Source organism: Neopsephotus bourkii, unplaced genomic scaffold (assembly GCF_033783945.1).
Source record: "Neopsephotus bourkii isolate Nb327-2 ecotype Australia unplaced genomic scaffold, CSIRO-AGI_Nbou_v1 NB_398, whole genome shotgun sequence".
In the NCBI taxonomy this organism is placed as follows: Eukaryota; Metazoa; Chordata; class Aves; order Psittaciformes; family Psittacidae; genus Neopsephotus; species Neopsephotus bourkii.
The window spans coordinates 625,972-645,836 of record NW_026900902.1 but is presented as its reverse complement, the minus strand read 5'-3'; the positions used below and the strand labels follow the sequence as shown (position 1 = coordinate 645,836).

Here is a 19,865-nt window from a genome sequence, read left to right as displayed (position 1 = left end):
CAGTGATTGTAGAATTTTTTTTGTAGCTCCTGTGTGTTAAGGTGGAAAAGCACATAAACTGGTAGTCATACCTGTGTTCTTACATTACCATTTAGTCCTTGCTGTTTTCCATCTTCTCATTTGGTGTTCTGACTTCATTTCTCATTGTTTCATTGTTTGAAAGTCCAAGTCCATACAATTAAGTTTCATAGGAAACTTAATGATAAAGGAAACTGAAGGATGAAGTGCTGAACTGAGCTCTCTAGGATTTGGCCTTCATAGTAGCAGAGAGTCTAATACTTAATGTACAGTGCTTACTGGGCAGAAATTTTGATATTACTTTTGGAAAATACATTTTAAGCGAATTCTGAGTCTGAGGAGTTTACGTCATGTAACTGAATTTTGCTTCAGCAGCGTAGGTCAGGTCTTGGTGATTTGTTTGGTGGTTTCTAAGTGGAGAGGAGATATTATCAATTTCTTCTGCCAGCTATGATAGAGATTTTCAGTCTTCTGATGTATTTTTGTACAATGGTTTATTATTTTTCAGTGGCACCTAGAAACACCAACTGAGGTTGAAGTATGACTTTGCTAACAGCTCTGTCCTAAATTTATTACAGCCCAATTAAGAGAACTCTTAAAGATACAGTATTTTCCTGTGGCAGGAATGGGTTGTGGTCTGTTGAGTGACTATATCTTGTCTGTGCTAAGGATGAGATTTATGTGTATGTTTATTCACAGTAACAGCTGCCTTAGGAGGTGAAGTGTGCTAGGACTTTTGAGGGGGAGGGGGTTGTACCTTGTTACAGTTCTGTGTTCCAATGTGAGCACAAATTTATATATCCCTGCCCCAAATGCACCCTTGCTCCTTTGCAAGTTGCCCTCTGTGCTTGGAATCCTAGAATGGATTGGGCTGGAAGGTACCTTAAAGATCATCCAGTTCCAACCTTCCTGCCATGGGCCCTTTGAATCTGAAGAGTGACCCTTTTGCTCTTCAGTTACTTTTGCATTGACAGTGAGTGGTTGCTAATACCATGCTGCTACCTTACATTTGTAAGCTACTCTGGAGTTGGTTCCTTTGTTGGTAGGTGCTCCCTTAACTGGGTGCCCGCTGCTGTTACAAAATCTGCTCCCTTACGTAAGGGACACAGTGTGTGGTGCCCACTTTGTGATCGTACCGCAGCTGTCGGGTTTTATTATTGCTTCTGCTGTGGGGATGTTGGCAATGCGTGACACGCGTTTCAGAGCACACTCCTGCCCGCGGCTGCGGGGAGAGCAGCCCAGCAGATAAGAACTTCTCTGTTGTCCTACTGTCTTTGTAAAGCTGCGAGAGAAGCAGGTAATGTTGACTGAAACCCAGCAGTTGCCTGTGGTTATTTCATGTGTCTGTTTCTTTGACTCTAAATGGCTTTGTATCCTTGCCTTTAAACAGTGTTACTCAGCAACTGTTTAGTTGCTTGTAGTACTGCTGAATTTGTACGTTAGACAGGTTTTTGTGTAGTTCGGTGTACCTTAAAGTATATTTTTAGAAGGAAGAAAAAATAAGAGGACCACAAAACATAATATTTTAGTATGGCTTTATGCTGCAATGTTGCTTGTCCTTCAGAATGCAAAGGGACTGATATATATTATATAAATATATATAAATAACTGACTGTTATTTTTATCCCCAATGGAGGGAAAATGTGTCTTCTTATATTTCTGAGGTAGATGACAAGCTGATGGATGTGTGTAACGTTTGCTACTTAATGTTCCAGTAGTTTCTAATGCTGCATGTTATTCTGAACATGCATACAAAACCATTGAATCCCTTTTCTGTTTCACATGTAATGATGTTACGATTGCTAAATTCATAGATAGACATAAATATAACAGTATTTTTCTGTTATGGTAGTGTATAGAAGCCTCCTAAGTTATTTTTCACCTTCAAATAGGTTAATGGCTGCTGGCACTGTGGCAGTAAAGTTGAAATGTTAAACCTGTGTGTCCCTTGTAGGGTGAAATCTAGAGAATACAGTGCGTCCTCCTAACAAGACAGGGCTGTTCTATACTGTTCTCTTTTGTCTGAAGTTTTGAGAGGTAAAACCTGTCTTAAGACTGCACTGTGGGGAAGTTTTCTCTATATTCTGTGTATGGTTTTACTTTGATTGTGTTCATTCACTCATTGACTTATCTAGTGACCATTCCTGCATAAATCAGTCAAATTTCCATGTAAACAGTTCAAGAGCTTTAAAAATTATCAAGTATTGATTTCTTGATTTATTTTCCTTTTTAATTTTTCTTCCATTCTCCTCTGCTCTCTCCCTCCTCCTCTCCCCCCATGAACTCAGTGTTTGCCTAATTGTAAAATATCAGGATATCAAGAACTGGAAGCTGCTGGTTATCTGTCTGCCTTTCTGCAGGCAGCTGAAAATTGTATTGTCCTCTGTCATACTTTTCTTATTGCCTCCCTGCCCCCCTCCGCCCCCCAGGTCTGCGTGTTCTGTGTTTGTTTATATAGGTGCATACACATTCTGTTCTGCATGTTGTCTATAGATCCTGCTTCCTACTTACTCTCGTATGCCATTTTACTAACAGGTTTTTTCCTCCCCTTCCAAGCCGATTTTTTCAAACAAGATGAGATCTTTTTGGTGCAATTTTTCTCTTTCACAGATTTGTTCCTACCTTTCCTTTTAAATGTTTGTAAAACTACTGACCCTGATTTTGTTTTTTTTTTCTAGTTTTAAGATTTTCTAAAAATTTTTAAAGTTTATCAAAGTTCTTTTATTTATTTATTTTAAATCTACTCGCTTTCACCCCTCTTTCAGAGTACAGCAGTTCAACTAATTTGCTGCTCTGGTTCTTTCATGCTTTGAATATTGATGTTTATCTGTCTACATGTCAATATTGCCAATAGAAGTAAATTATAGCACAATATGTGTAAAACATATATATACATATATATATATTTGTGAAACTTTATGTGGGAAAGAAGAAATAGTTATTTTATTTAGTCAGGCTTGTGTTTCTTTGTCCCAGGTTTTGTGGCATAGCATGGATTTGACATTATCACAACATAATCTACAGAATGAACTGATAAAAGAAAGACAAGAAGGTAATGGTTCTTATTTCACTGTTTTATCTTTGTACTTATGAATATTTTTAAGTATAATGAGTAAGGTGTCTTGCTAGCAATGAGCTATCTTCTAATTAGGTTTGTTGTTTTTTTTTTACTTGAAGAATTGTGCTTATGGCACTTGTACAGAAAATACAACAGACAGTGCTGTTGTAGTATTCTGGCTATGCCATAAATACTTGCTTCATGTGCATACTGTGGTCCCAGCAATTTTCTTCCAGTGCCTGGCATCTGTCCTCTAGCTATTTGCCTGTGACTGGTTCCAGGGCATGAAGCCATGTCTATGATCAAGCTATTCAGAAGAGGTTTGTTTGCAGCCTATCAGTTAGGGAGAACTGGTTATTACAAACCTGATTTCTGTACAGCCAGCCTTAAACCTAACCTTCAAATACCTTTAGGGGGTATTTGGCAGCTTTTTCTCATAAGGAGGCTGTTGGTAGCTTTTTCTCATAAGCAAGTTCATGGCTGCGTGTCTTTCCATATCCTAAAGCATCATGAGTAATCGGCTTTTTAGGGGTCACCAGAAGTAGACAAGGTTTTAGGGCAAGTGTGTGTGTTGTTTCAGGATGGAGTCTAGTTATGTTCTACAGATGAGTGTGGAAAAAATAAAAGCTTTTTATTATTTTTCATAATGTTTTTGTTCAAAATCTCAGCTGAGTCATAGTCCACATAAAGCCAGACTTTTGGGTTCAGTGTCCAGTTTTGGTTTGTTATCTGTTCAGTGTGGCAAGGTGGTACCCCAAATTGATGGCCCTCTTCAGAAAGCTGATATTGCACAAGAAGATGGCTGGTAAGGACTGGTGGAGATTGCTGTTCCACAAAGTACTGTTCAAGTGCCAGAATCTGGACATTTTCTTTGATGCAATTCCCTTTCCTATTCCATAATTCTCACTTAGACGAAGAGCTATGCAACAAAAGCTATGCAATGCAGTATGATTGTTGAGGGAAGAAAGATCTAGAAGAATACGTATTATAGGTAGAATTACTAAAACTAAAATATTGATGACTGTCATTAGGTATTCCGTAGTACATGAGGGCTGAGGTAAAGTTGCACAGGCATTTCTATGCTTCTGTAAGCTTGATTATCTAATATTGATACTCCCCTTCATGCAAGATTTAGGGCAGGGAGAAGCGAGTCTGCATGTAATTCCTTTAGCTTTTGAATTATGAAAATAAATTGACTTTTGGGACATTAGGTCAATGTATGAAAAATAAGTTGATAGGGCAGAATCTTCAGAGCAATTGCAGAAATACGTTTCCTCTTAACTAACAGAGTAACTGTGTTGATAGTGGTAGCAGGTGTCTCTCCTCTAGACAGTGTCTAGAAACACTAGTTTAAGAGGATGAGGAGACATGGAGAATGAGATCACTTTAAAGTTTCATCTGATACCAGACTTCGGCATAGTAAATTGTATAACAGGTTCTGGAGGTGAAGGGTGCTGAACCTGCTACACAAAGACTTATCTGCTTGATATCACCCTAAGCCTGTTCCTTCCTTATTCTCATCCTTTCCTTCTACCACCTTCCCATTCTTATTTCGCTAATGGAAAACTAACTGATTTCATTAATCTTCACCTAGGTGGTCTCAGTCTCTGTTTCTAGGGGTTCTTATTCTAGTTTGGTTTCTCTGCTAGTTCCAGTCTGAGTTCTTTCTATTCCTTTATATGCCTTCCCCTTCTCAATTGTCTTGTCACAAGCTCTCCAGGTTAAAACTCCTTATTCTTGTTCACAATTCCCATTACTACTGCTTCTCAGCTTGCAGGTAGATCCTCAGACTGTCTGATCTTTCCTCTGGTGTCCTTATCCTACTAATTCTCGACCACATCTGCATACTTAGATGTCTCTTTTCTTTCCTGTCATGATTTCTCTTGATCATTAGTTTTAACCGTCCTTGACTAAACTTTTCTGAGATCACATTTTGTCACTCCCATTTTCATTTCTTGGAATACTAAATTACCATAGTTGTATTATATAGATTCACCCTAGACTAATTTTATCTGAGACAAAAGGAGAGCAAGTTTGCAAGGCGTACTTGTCCTTGACTCTCCATCGTCTCCCTTCACTTGGCCAGGGCTCAGTTTTTAATCCATAAATATCTGAGAAATTGCTGACCTGGTAACCTTCACATATCTCCTGGCATTCTAGAAGGGACATACTCCTTCTACTCACCCTGCTTGACAGATGTCTCAACCGATGGCAACTAGTGCCATCATTTCAAGTCTCTGGGTGGAGTCCAGAAAGGTGCCTTAAATGGGATGTAGTTGGAATGGAGGCAAGTGAGAAGCAGTGTAAGTCTGTCTTAGAAGTTAAAATGGGAAGAGGGAGTAACTTAGTGTCTCTTTCCTATTTCCTGGGTTACTTTTAAAGATACTTATCTTTCTCACTCCCTTCCTCCCTGACGCTGTTCCATTTACTTCAAAGATTTTGTTGTAAAACGTGAAAAACATTCTAGGGTCAGAGTGTGGAGCCTAAATCTACCTCTTCTCAGTGTGCAACTCATAGCTGGGGTTTTGCTTGCTGCTTGGCCTTCTAGCATGATTCTTGCAATCCTGCTTTCCTGATAGCCTACTTCACACAGTAATGGAGGACCGGGGAAGCACCTGGTTCTGTAGGGCAGTTGGAACATGCCCTTCAGGTGAGTGAGCTGTGGATGTGAATCCTTCTGAGGAATGTCCAGCACTCAGTTCCTCCATTTTCTGAGTGCTTAAATTGCTGAACCGTTCTTTACATAGTGGGCTCTGCTGGTTAAAAAATGAGCCTATTTATACTAAATATAAATTACACTTTTGCCATCTTCTCACCACCTGTCTTTCCTTCTTTCATCTTCCTCTTCTTTTGTCTCTTAGCTTTGAATTATGCCTCTCTCTTAAACAATCAAAAACCCTTACAAACAAAACCAAAAGAGCCAGACAACCTCTTCCATTGATTCTCATCTCAAAAGCATTAACTCCCTGCCCTATAGCTTGTGGAAACTGCACCATTAGCTATTATTATTATTAGCTACCTACATTTTTTTTTTTTCCACTGCAAGGTTGACCTACAGTATCAGAAATCAAATGCTGTTCCTCCTGGGCAACAAACTGTCTCCAAACAAAACAAGTCAAAAAAAGGCTAAAAGAGGTAGTGTGGTATAAGACTTGAGTATAACCTAATTAAGGAGTGACTAGAGCTAAACTGCACCTTCACAGCAAATCAGAATAGTCTAAAAATATCTCTTCTCTGAATTTGCCTCCCGGCTATCTCATAGTAACTTACTTTTCAGCTCTTTTGTTTGAAAGTGGCAGCCTTCAAGTACTATAGTAACCGTCAGGTGTACTAATTTGAATTAACATGTCTCAGCTCCTTTTCTTTCCCCCCAAACAAGTAGACCTGCTTTTGCTGAAGACATTACTAAACTCAAATGGAAAATTCTTGTGTATAGATAAAACACAAGTTAGAGGCACCACTCAAATAATCAAAACATGTTAACTCTGTAGAGAAGTCTGTAACATTCTTCCCTCTCAGCCATGTGCTTGTCTTCCCTGTTTTCACGTTTCTCTTTGCAGTAGCTGCATTTCAACAATAAATCAAGTGCTTCTCAACTGCCACACAAGAAAGGTGGCATGATTGGTGTTTCAAGGTTACTTTCAGGCCCTTTCCTCAAAGAAATATTTTAGGTAGTAGTAGCAGGGGAACATTGGCAGGCATTTTGTGGAGTCCCTTCTGTTCTGCTGGCTATGGTATCTAGCACGTTCTGGCATGTTGATATGAGGAAGTAAGAGCTTTCAATGGCATGAAGCTCTCTTGACAGGGCAAGGTAAGAGATGTGAAAGATTAGACTAGACAATGGCTTACAGTGTCTGAATTACTCACCCAGGGTCTTCCTATCCATCAGGAAATTGGCTGTCGGACTTTTATAATGTACATTAGACCATCTAATTTAAGAACACAGCCTGCTTTTGTAGTCAAAGGGAAATCATTCAGTTGTTATCTTTAAAGATTAAATAGCTGCTCGGCCAAGACCTGAAGATGTTTTCAGTGACAGACAAACATGATGAAGTAACAAAGAAAGTGCTTGGCACATCTGACTTCATTATGTGTTCATGACATAATCTGACTAGGGTATTTCTATTTTCAGCCTTCTAGTGGTTTTGGATGACCTGTGACTTGGATGGGGCTGGGATATCAGTGGTGTGAATTTCAAATTGAAAATGTGCCTCTCGAGCCTGAGTAAATACATAGACTGGCTATTGTGAGCATATCCCTCTCCTGTTCCTGTCCCCTCGTGCTCTGAGCTAAGTGCATCTTGTCTCGTGGCTAAGAAGGGGCTGCCTGTGGGTGGCAGTTTTGTATTTCTGCATTTCAAAGTATAAAGTTTCAGGTGTTATATACCCTGACGTAGTATCTTAGATCAGTCGATGTAATATACCTTGTCATTGCAATCACTTCAGCACTTTGCGCTTGTAATGGATGTACTAGAATGCCTACACTCGGTTATGTGATCATTTCCCTCTTTTTCCTTACTTCATCCCTACCTACAATTAACTGTATAGCTTAGATAAATACTGTTCCATTACTTTGCTTTATATTCTCAGAATGGTGTAGGTTACATCTGACTTCTGGAAAGTCAAGGGCATGATTAGATTTCCTTCCTAACTCCTTTCTTTAAGGGTGCTTAAGCTGTAATGGGATGTAATGAAATAGAAATAAGTGAAATGAAATAAAGACACTAAAGTGATACCACGTGGAATCTAGGGATTATTCTTTGATTTAGGATTGTGTATGTTTCCATGGAGCCTACCTGTAATGGCTCCTGAGATGTTAGTAGCTCAGAACAAATTAGGAGTCTCCAGAGTCCCTTAGAACAGGACCTAATGTAGATATGGAGCAAACTTCTTCTGAACCAGTAGAAATACCCAGATGGATTCACAGGGCTACCTGCTGAACAGTCCTATCAATGTAGTAATGTAACTCTTCTCCAGTCATCTCTTATAGTTACAGAACTGGTTGCAGACCTATTCCCTTGATAACCTTTCTGCAGACATCTTCTTGATGCTGGGATTTAAAGGTAACTATTGAATAGATCTATATAGAAATATATAGAATATGCATAGTGCGTGTTATATATATTTCTATGTGTGTATCTATATATATAAAAAAATAAAAATACATCTTAAATCTTTATTTGGATGATTCTAGTTCCATGTGTCCTAAGTGGGGAGATCTGAAGAGTCCTAGCTATCATGATTCTTGGAACTTTCTCTCATGCACTACTCAGTAATGTCCGCACAGATAGTCCTCCTATGTTCATTAAACTCAACCAATTGCTGAGAAGTCTTAGAGAAATCATGTACGTCTTCACACTTGTTGATACATGGTTCTTAAAATACTTGCGAGTGTAAGTTTAAATGATAAATTTAAAATCTAAACTGTGCAGGTGAGAGTATACTGTTTCTGAAGAAGGGAGAATGTTGCTGTCTGAACTTTGTCAGGTCAAGCTCATGCTGCACGCTTGGATTTCATTCCTTTTGCCAGTTGGAGAAGATCCATTAAAGCAGGTGAGAAGCAGAAGACAGTTGGGTCTTGTTTCCGTATTGCGTAGGGCTGGGACACGATTTGACCTCAAGCGATTAAGTAGAGTCAGGCCAGGACTTAAAAGAGACTAATCTGTATTTTTTCCTGTGTAGGTTGTTTTGATGAATTACTAGTTGAAACTATTGTTTGTGTATTAATGCTCTTTAATCCATTACAAAGTACTTAGTGAATGTTTTGTTACTGTGTGCTATTTGTGGTTGAGTCTGAAAATGGAGATATTGACTGCTAGTATATTCGTCACAGCTTTCACACAGAAAGGTCATTTTGCTTCAGTTTTTAACCACGTTTTAATTCAGGTATTTAGACAATCGTATCTATTTTATTTTTTTTAATGTAATTTTAATTCAGCCCCCTTTGCTGTTTTTCCTGCATTTAAAGTGATGCTTAACAGTCCTGTTTCTGTTCCCTTTTTTTTCAGTGGAGAATGCATTAATGTAGGCAGTATCATTAGTTATGCAGTGAGAGAATTAACATATGCTATTAATTGATGGAAGATACACAACTGAATGTTAAGTTTACTGTTTCCTGATGGAGCTGTACACTCCCAAGCATACTTTTATGTGTAAAGGGAACAGTTGATCGTGTAACAAACAAGAACTATTTCTCACCACTCTAAGCAAAAAGTGTGCAGATAAAGATAACCTAAGGCCCATTCCTGTTATTTGCTTCATTAAAGAAAAAGGTGCTGCACTTTGCAACTTGTTCTATTCTGGCCTGGTCTATCTCCTGCTATTTTCCTTCTGCCTTCTCTTCTCCACTTGAAGGATTTCTCCAGCTCTGTCTCAGCAGAACTCACATACTTTTCTTTATGTTTTTTTCTAATATGAAACACTTCATTTGACATTTGAATGTGTCAGCAAAATCCTCTGTTTCCCTACAGGATATTTTGCAGCTTGACACACATTTCTCTAACTAACCTGCCACTGACTTTGTAACTCCAGTCTTCTACATGATTTAGTATGTCTCTTTGAAAAGCTGTGTTCATGTTTCAGTTGTAATAACGACGATTGCATTGCCTTTGAGAACGATTACACTCTTTTCTTAATGATGTGATTGATATAGTGCAAGATGTGTGAGCAGTATATGACTTCTCCCTCAGATATGATATTAACTTAAAATCAAGGGAGTTCAATGAATATGGTCCAACCTTTATTTTTAAAAATGCTGTAAGAAATTAACCTATTAGGCAGAAAGTCTTCAGAAGCTTAGACATTCACATTCGATTTCAAGAAGAATTTGGGGCATTTTAGCTAGGAACTTCTTTGTGAACATGAGTTCAAAAGCAAAGGAGCACTCTATTTCACTAACAAAAATAATTTCAAGTTCTGTATGTTATCTGAACAGGATCAGGCTTGTCTTGGTGTATCATGCAAAGAGACGAATAGGCTGAAGAAAATAATTCTAAATTCAGGCCTCTGCAAATGTGACCTACTTGGTCAAACCCAGGCAAATGAAAAAGGGAAGAACAAGCCCTAGCAGACCTTTGAGTGACATTTTAGTATGGGTGTTCAAGTAGTATTGCTGGAAATGCCCATCATGCACTTCTTACAAGACTTGAAAGCCAGGTCAGTCAAGCCTCCTTTTTCTTGTTGACCTTATTCTGCTGATGAGTGAGCTCTTCTTGTCTTAAAATTCCATTAAAATCCATTCACTGAGTCATAATTCTGAGACTTTTTCTTCCTGAACAAGAGAATATGGACTAACACAGGTAAATGCTACTTTAGTGAGATAGCTTCCTATCAGATTTTTACATCTGTTACCAAGAAACTAGTTTGATCAAAGTATTGTCAGAACTTTCTCAGTGTTTTCAGGTTCTAAAAGACTTAATCTTGCTTGGATTTTGCTTACTCTGCTAATAATTTTCTTGTTCCTTGCTCATAATTTTCTTGTTCCACTGGTTTGTTATTTTTCTGCTCTGACTGCTCTGAAGGCAGTTACAGAAAAAAATTTAACTTTCCTCTTGTGCAGTCTCACAAATAGTTCAGTTATTCTGAAAGATACAAAGCAGAAAATAGAGGAGTGCCTTTTGCAGTATGAAGAGAAACTTGTGTGTAAGTAAGCAAATCTGAGTAGAAGTTTGCACTCATGTTATCAGCACTTTTCGTCAGAAGCATCAGCATCGTGATCCTGATACAATTTCTCATTAGGGTTTTGAAGCGTACTTATCATATAATGTCACTGATGAATCACAGACTATTTTGATTCTCTACAATAATAATATCTCATTAAGCGGAAGATAAAAATATAAAAATCAATGTAAAATTCTCCAGATATCCCCCTTGGGGGATTCCCAAATGGAAAAGATAGCCAAAGATTTAAGTGGTATTACTAATCAGCAGATTTGGGATTCTTAGTTCATGGGTGTGGACAGTTTAGCTCAGGTAGGGAGCAGTGGCCCCCAGACTTGTTTAGCGTGAGTCCTAATCAAGCTGTTAAGTAGAAAGAATGCTGGTAAGGTAAGGAATAGGTGGGAAATGTTTATTGAACACTAGAGGGGTAGCTGTAATACTGCTGAAGTTTTATAGATCTGCTGGCAGAAGCTTTGTAAGTTAAGACATTGTAAGTTATGGTTTCTCAACAAAATTGGGTTCAAAGCAGATATCAAGGGAGGAAGAATCAAGAAAAATGGTTGTAATTGAGAGGTAATAGAAGGAACAGCTTTTTATTTCCACAGCTAGTGCTGATCATAGAACAAGATCAGACTGCTCTAAGCAATCAGAGAAGATTAAAAGCAGGCTGTATCTGGTATGCCTGGAAACAGGATGATATATTAAATACACGTACAATATGTGTAATAAGATAGCTTCATATTAATTCTTCCATCTGAAAAGATTAATTTTGCCCTGGAGCAGCATTTCTCTGGCACTTAACTCATGTTTGTGCAGAGTTCCCTGATTGCAGGCACAATGACGCATGTGTTTTCTCTCAGCACTAGAGGCTTGCGGAATATGTGATGGGCTGTCACATGCTACTTATTTCCTAACATCTCAATATCATAGTTTCAGTGTTGACTAATTTAGTTGTTACCTTTATAAAATTATACTGTTGTGGTCTGTGCTTTGTTTCTTTCTCCTTCTACAACAAGGAAGGGAGAGAAACTTTGTGAATAGGCTATGGCTATGAAAGTATTGAGGCATATGGAAGAGCAAATAACACTTGAGGCAATCATGTTTTGTGACTGCAGTGGTTTGAGGGGAAAGAATATGTGAAGAATCTTCAGGAGGCCAATGTGGTTTATATTGATGAGAACATAAATGTTTTGATTTTTAATAGACATTGGACCTGCAGTTTCTTTGCAGATCCTGATCTGTGATTTTGATGGTAACTTACAGATTTGGTACAGAAATTCTGCTTTGGATGAGGTGGTAACCCAGTTACCTGTGTCTCTAGCGTGCTTTCTAGGAGGTGTAGCTGGTAAACATGTTTTGCTCTAGCTGATTTCCAGAGGTGTCACAGGTGGCTGTGAAAGCAAATTTCTTGTGAAAACTTGGAATGATTTTAGACTTTGTTTAAGAAAATGCTCTGGACAGCTTCACTTTTTGTTTTCAATTTACTTTTAACATTGTGTTGCAGCTTTGTGTTATCCAGGGTTGTGTTAGCTCTCATAAATATCCTTTGCTTAGCAACAGGGATGGCATTTGGGATATCAAGCCAACTGGAAAGAATTCCTCTGACAGGGCTCTGTTGGGGTGGGTGGATAAGCTTTCCTGACAACACTAGTTCTTTCGCTGCTATCTGTCATAACTTGTGTTGCTAGGATTTGTTTCACAAGTCTTGTGATAGACTTCTAAATGATGCTGTGGCTCCTTTTGTTTACTGTCAGAAAGAAACACAATGTGGAGAAAGTGAACAGTAAAAGAATATGTAAAATAATTAAAAATCTGTGCACATAAGACTATGAGTGTCTGTACTAGGGCAGCTGTTCTTGAAAGGAAAAAGAAGTTAAATTTCCTTTGGATTGCTGAAATGGAAAGCAATATATGGTAATGTTTCATTTCTCTACTTTTTAATGAACTTTGTTTCTTCAGCAGGACAGGAAAGAAACTATTTAGTCATAAACTGAAAACATAAATTAGAATTCAGACTTCCCATGTTTGATGCTCACCATTAATGAATGTATTTTTATTCACAGATGTAATTCACATTCTTGCCTCTAAATCAGGTTTTCATTATAAATTGGTAGTTTCATTACAAGTCCAGTCAGCCTGCTTGACCTTTCATGCTTTTACTTCCAGGGGAAAAAGAAGATGAACAGATAGTTGCAGAAATCATGAAAAGGCGTTTTTTCCCTGCTGTTATAACTCATAAGGCCTGGGAAGGCTTTCACTTTGCTGGCCATGAGATAAGAATTACAGAAGCCATTGATTGTTATGGGGCAGTCGTCTGGCCATCGGTACAATATTTACGCAGTATTGTTATTTCATAATTTTGGAGTCTTCTAGCATTTTTAATTTATTTTGCCTGCTGAATACATTTTGTTGTATGTTGTAAACCTAAGGAATACCTTCCGTGCTTCTCTGTCTCCATTCTGCAAATCCCAAACCTGAATTTAGCTTGGTTTCCTATGGATTCCTGGTTCTCAGAGCTTAAATGGTATTTCTTGTTTGTGCCTCTCTCATACAAGCTGTATGATCTCCTCACCTATGAGGAACTTTTGATCCTATTTGATCCAAATTAGAAGCACATTTTAAAGGAAAAAGGGCAGCTGTACAGCAGGCAGAACCAGGTTGGGGAAACAGCTGTGATATGAGTTCATAAGGTATTAGGACTCATAGAAGGTACTCAACGTACTCATATGGAAAACAAACTTACCTTGTAAATACATAGACATGGGAAAAGGTTCAGTTGGAGCTTTCAGTTTCTTAAGCAGCCAGAAATCTAGTGGGAGAGAACCATTGTCCTTAGCTATTGATATAAGAACCATCAACATGCCCACCATAGAGTCCTCTTCAGAGTTTTGATCTGTACAATACAACTGCCTGTTTCAAAATAATGAAGAATGAAAGAAGCCACTATGTTTAGGGAGGTGCCAGGATGCACCATTGACACTTGTGGCATCCAGAGAACATTCCTGAAACAGAATTATCTCCAGTATACTCCATAGGAAGGAGAGAACTAAAACCCAGGGGGCTCCATTTCTGTCCCAGTGGTATCAGCCTTCTAGGATCTTTAAGAAATTTGGCCATAGTACAGCTGAGGACATTTAGCATTCTCTGCTGTTTTGAACTTCAGAATTTTCTTTGTCTTAGCAGGCCTAGACTAGTCATTTATACTGTATCTTTTAGCAGCCCCAGTGAAAGCCTTTCCTATAAGAGTTCAGCCAGTTTAGCTATGGAAGGAAGGCAACCATTCCTTCTGTGTCTTTTCATGTTCTGCCTTCTAGTCCCACCCAGCAGTATTTGAGCCCTTCCAGAAAATATCAGTGAAATTTATTGGGAGAAAAGAAACTTCAAGGAAAATAAAGTTTCTGCATGTTTCATGGGAAGGAGGGCAGATTTCAAAGTTTCCATAATTTAACCCGCAGAAATACTGATCCTCTGCCCACAGTTTCTGCAACAGAATATGGCAAAACTCCAAGGGAAGAAATTATAGGAATAGATGGAGCTAACAGGAAATCTTAATATAATGTGGTTTTAAATGTCAGCCAAGCCTCAGACACAATCTTTAGGTACCTGGCTTTAATTAGTCCTGGTTCTCACAGACATATTTCTATATCAAAGCTTTGTTGAATGTGAGACATATGGAAGTTCACATAAAAACCCCTACTCTTTTTTTGCTCTGAATTAAGAGGTAGAAAGCAAAAAACTTGTTTGCATTTCCAGCATGTTAACATTGGGTCAATAGTACTCCTGTTCCTTTCCTTCTACATCTTAATTAGTTAAAAACAAAACTAAGTGTGTCATTTTGTTGTGCCAGACCAAGCCACTAGTAATTGCCTTTCCAAATGATCATCTGTATTGCAAGAGGTTGTGGCAACCATCATATGTATTTGTCAATAGAGACTATATAATTATTGCAGTCTGTGGAAAAACTGGGAGACAAGCTGGAATCTATCTTTGCAAGAGCAATAAAGTTAGAAACTTCTATTTCAGCAGTGAACTAAAACTCACTGGTCAGTATGAGACAGGGCAGAAAAGGTGAAGAAGCTTCTTAATGGCAGTTTATAAATGCATATATGAGGAGTCTGTTGTAGAGGGTTCTTTGGCTTTGCTCTTAAAGTTTGCTAAGCTTAACAAAGAAAGCACATAGAAACTGAAAACAAACTGAACTGGAAGAAAAGGGGTAAATCTATTGGTCCTTTTTGAATCATTAGGTATTTAATTATTGTTAGAAATAACTGTTGGAAGAGTTTAACAAGGGTTGTGGATTTCCTCTCACAAACAGTCCTTATATCAAGATGTCTTTGGGAAGCATGTGACTTAGCTCATTAATTAGAAATTAGAAAAATTAGAAATTTTATAGCTCATGTTATGCAGCATGACAGACTATTTAACTGCAGTTGTTCCTCCTGGCTGTAATGTTTTGTAAGCCTATACTGAGGTATGTTGTGGCACTTATTTCGTGAGCCTAAAGAGCTCGACAGTGCTTGAATGGTTATTGCTCATTTGAACAGACAAGATTTTTTTTGCATGCTTTTAAATGACAATGCATATTTAGTGAAGGGATTTATTTCATTAATTTGTTCAGTGTGTTCATGGATTCCCTCCCCTACAGGCTCTTGTTCTATGTTATTTTTTGGAAACTAATTCTAAGCAATACAATTTGGTTGACAAAAATGTGATTGAAATTGGAGCTGGAACTGGGTTGGTCTCCATAGTAGCCAGTTTACTGGGTGAGTACATGCCATTGCTCTTATGCTCTTGGAAACATCTCTCAGGTGAATACTGGATGGCAAAGGAAGTGGGTCATTTTTTTCTAAAAGACTTGTTTGAAAGCTTTCAAGAGCAAGAAAAAGTAAGTTCCAAAAGGCTTGTTTGGAAACCAGTCTGTAAATCTCTGAGTAACCCTATTGATGCAATAAGGGGGGGTCCCAGTAGATGAGGATGTCATTAACAGTGTTAAACAAGGGACCAAAATAAGAACCTGTGGCCTCTCAAGAGGCAACCAGATGAAGCCAGATGTAGGCTTGAGCAATGCACCACCTTCCATTGTCCAAACAGTTCTTTGGTTGCTAGGTCGTTTTCGTTCCATTTGTGTTGAGCATTTTCTTTCAGCAGCTGATCAGCACTTTAATTTTTCTGCTACAAACACTGTTGTGTTTTCTCTCATGGTAGCCTATTTTTCCTCAAGAGTGATCCAGTTCAGTGACTTCTGCATTTTAACAGACTCTTAGCTTTCTGTAGTGTGAGAAAGCTGATTTTCATGTGAAAAAGAAGGAACCGAAGATAGTGCTTAAATTTCATGCTGACTTCTTGGAGTGGGTAACTGGCATTTTTCAATCCCTAGTTGCTCACTGTACTTTTAACCAATATGATATCAAGATCTAGTATCTGATTTCTCCCCATTCATTCCTAATTGCATTCAGCTGGCAATCTGTAAAGTAGAACTACTGGGAATCAAATCTTTATTTTAAGCACAATGTCTAAGAGCTATTTGGATTATTTGCATTGTTCTGTTCCCCTTGGAGAGCTACGTGTTAAAGGCAGTTCCTTGTCCACGTATAGCTTTCATTTATACCATATCTTTTACTCAAGTCTTGAAGTATACTCAAAGTTAGTTTGTTTTCTCCCTGTCACAGGTGCACTTGTGACTGCCACTGATTTGCCAGAACTGCTTGGAAACCTCCAGCACAATGTTCTCCGAAATACAAAGATGAGATGCAAGCACCAGCCTCATGTTAAGGAATTGTCTTGGGGAGTTGATCTGGAAAAGAATTTTCCTAGGTCTTCCTGTCACTTTGACTACATTATGGCTGCTGATGTAGTTTACCACCATCCCTTCCTGGATGAACTCCTCCTAACTTTTGATCACTTGTGCAAGAATGACACTGTTATTCTGTGGGCTATGAGATTTCGGTTGGAAAAGGAGAACCAATTTGTTGACAGATTTCAGACACTGTTTAATTTAGAGGTGCTTTCTGATTTCCCCAGTTTGAACATAACCCTGTATAAGGCGATGAGGAAAAGCAGGATGACAACCAGACCTTCCAAAGTCATGGTCTAAAAGAGAGGGAGAGGGAGGTGACAGAGGGAGCTGTTCTGCAGCGTGTTCTCTTTTCAGTAATTTCCACATTAGTAGCTGGTAACACCTGCATGAATGACATTTTTAGAATCAGCTAAGCCAAAATATCAGATTCCTAGTGCATCCCTAACAAATTCCTGAATCCAGTTTGCTGGTATGTTTTGCATTTTGCATTCTGCATGTGAAGCTATCTTTGACGTTTTCTTGACTTCTGTGTGCTAAGCTGACAATACTAATAACTTTTGCAAGTCTTACCTTTATTGTTATAGGTTATGTAATGAATATTTTCATTAGCTTTCAACTGCTGCTTTGCATGGTGTCTTATAAGATCAACTGATCATTTAAAACTTAAGACTATGATAAATCTTTATATTTAAAAATTGTGGTGTGAAATGTGATCTTTCCCTCTTCTCACTATTGCGTAAATCCTTCATTTGAATAGCCTTTATAGCATATTAGCTGAAAGCAACCCATCACCTGGAAAATACACTGACATAACAAAGGGACAGAATGTATTAGTTACCCTTTGATTTAATGATTATGCTTTTTTCCCCTTCCATTTTTTATTTAGATTCGGGGATTCTTCAACAGACAGCTGCACACACGAGGCAAGAGGTATTTAAATGCTTTGTTGCTTGAACAAAGGTCTTGGATAAGAAAAGTACATCATATCACCAGCTGCCCTTTGCAAAGACCTTAAATTCTTGGAGGTCTGCTCCTCCAAAAATAGACAGTTATCTGGACCTCAGGGAACAACAATGGGAAAACGACAGTGGCCATCCAAAGAAGTTTTGCATTGCCGGCTGGTGGTGTCTGGAGGTAGGAAAATAAACCAGCCTGACACAGTGTGGCTGAAGCATGGGTAGGCTTGGATGATAATTTGTTTTTGTAGTGTGGGAAAACAAAATGCTTTTCTCCTAGCCAATCAATATTGTGTGTTCCTGTTCTCAGTGCTCAGATTAATGTCTTTAGAAGTCTATCAGAGAACTTTCCTTTGGGAAGATTAATAAAATTATTCTTTGCACATGACATATTTTCTGATTCTGTTCGTAATTGAGTGTGAGACACCTTCAAATCCCTTGCAGACTTGAGAAGAAAACCTATCTTGTGCTAATGTAACCACCTCTGCTGCATGCAATTGTTCTATTAACATGAGGACTCTAGGCCCTGTCAGTCTTCATTGGTTTAGTTTCTATTTGCAGTTCCTCCACAATTTTTTATTTATTGTCAGATTTGAGCATATGAAATTTTTTTTCATGCTGTGTAATAGGAATAATTCAGTTTAAGTGAATAAAGAAAACATGGATTTCTGCCATTTTAAGATTCTCTCTCTCTGCTTTCTTCCTCCTAACTCACTTGCAACCATCAAATCCACTGCAGTTGGAATTCTAATCCTTTAATCCCAAAGGGCATCTCTGTTTACAAATGTTTCATGGATAAATGGATTGGTGCTGTAATTAATGAGAAACAGCAGAAATGGTCTGTGAACTCCCTAGTGATGAGGGCTAAAGAGGAAGACTACAGCAAAGTATTTAAATATGATCACTTAAATAACTGTTCTGCTGATTAGCTCTCCTATTTGGGCTACAGGCTGTCCCCCTGCTGAGCTCCTGTTGAAGTCAACAGGAGATGTGTTTGTTGAATGGATTTGGGATTGGGTCCTTTAGGTCCAAGAACTTATTGTAGTGTAACAGTAAATATTTGTCCTCTTTCTCACAAGTCTGTCTAGCACTGCTGTGTGAAACTTCCTGAGAAAGCTCTAGTGACTGGCTGCTCCATTATACAGCCACTTTTTGTCCTCTGGTATGATGGGCAGGTTATTAGCCATGACCAATGGAGGGTGAGGGTGTATGTGGCATTTGTCTATGGAGCATATTTCTGCTCTTTGAGAACAAGTCTCACATTAATGTTCAGTATTACTGACTTCTAACGTCGGTCATAATTTCAATAATCACTTTTTGTTCTAATATTTCAAGTGGAAAATCCAGTTGTCATTCAGTGCATTGTATTGCTAATACACAGAGCATTTGTACCCATAGTTTGTGAAAGGAGGAGTGGAAAAGGTCAGTTAAATTTGCGGGTGAAAGAGCTCTACTTGTGAGGAATGCCAGAGAGGTTGCCTGAGCTGGTAATCTTTTACAGTGTCTTAGAGGGTGTTATGGTAATCATAATAATTGAAGAGATAAATTAGGATGTATGGTATGGGTTCAATTGATTCCTTAGATTTTCCATATTCCAACCTAAAAATAATTTATTGACCAACAACATATTTAACTCAACTGTATTTTGTTAGATTTTCCAGGAACAATATATTTTTCAAATGCTACTGTTTTCAGGAGGATTTCTTTTTGTATAAGCATATATAAGACCAGTAGGGTGCTTTGGGATAATGGTTTTAAACTAGAAGAGTGTAGATTTAGATTAGACATTAGGAGGAAGTCCTTTGCTGCGAGGGTGGTGAGGTACTGGCACAGGTTTCCCAGAGCAGTTGTGACTGCCCCCTCCCTGGAGGTGTTCAAGGCCAGGTTGGATGGAGCAACCTGGTCTAGTGGAAGGTGTCCCTGCCCAAGGCAGGGGGGTTAGAACTAGTTGTGACATTTAAGGTCCCTACCAACTCAAATCGTTCTATAATTTACTTTGCTGCTTGTTTTATAAGATCTCCATCAAGGTCCTTTACAAATCATTGCCTTTTCTTCCTTGGGAGTAAAGTAACAAACACTGAGAAGATTTTATGGTTTCTACATGGTCGTATTGAGTTTTTGGCTTTGTCTTGATGAATCTTGATGTTGCGGATCTCAATGATGTGATTTCATTTACATTATTAAACCCAGCAATTTGGGCTTTGCTTCTTGTAACAGCTATAAGAAAAAACTGTAGCTGCTGAATATTTAGAAAAAGCATTCAAATGACAGTACAGATCTACTGTGCAAACATTGTTTTCATTTAGAAGCAGTAATGGAACCCCAGTCTAAGAAATGCAACTGCCAAAACAATACTCAAATAAATACCCATGGCACAA

At 38.3% G+C, this 19,865-nt stretch overlaps 1 protein-coding gene across 1 annotated transcript; it reads left to right on the top strand.

Moving 5' to 3' along the window:
- The first annotated feature begins 479 nt into the window (after window positions 1-479).
- On the top strand, window positions 480-19,269 carry LOC133210143 (protein-lysine methyltransferase METTL21E-like). The gene is made up of 5 exons (XM_061349260.1): window positions 480-1,315; window positions 2,995-3,070; window positions 12,901-13,058; window positions 15,380-15,497; window positions 16,404-19,269. The coding sequence occupies exons 2-5, from the start codon at window positions 3,010-3,012 to the stop codon at window positions 16,826-16,828; spliced, it is 762 nt and encodes a 253-aa protein (XP_061205244.1). The 5' UTR covers window positions 480-1,315; window positions 2,995-3,009; the 3' UTR covers window positions 16,829-19,269.
- Window positions 19,270-19,865: the final 596 nt, after the last annotated feature.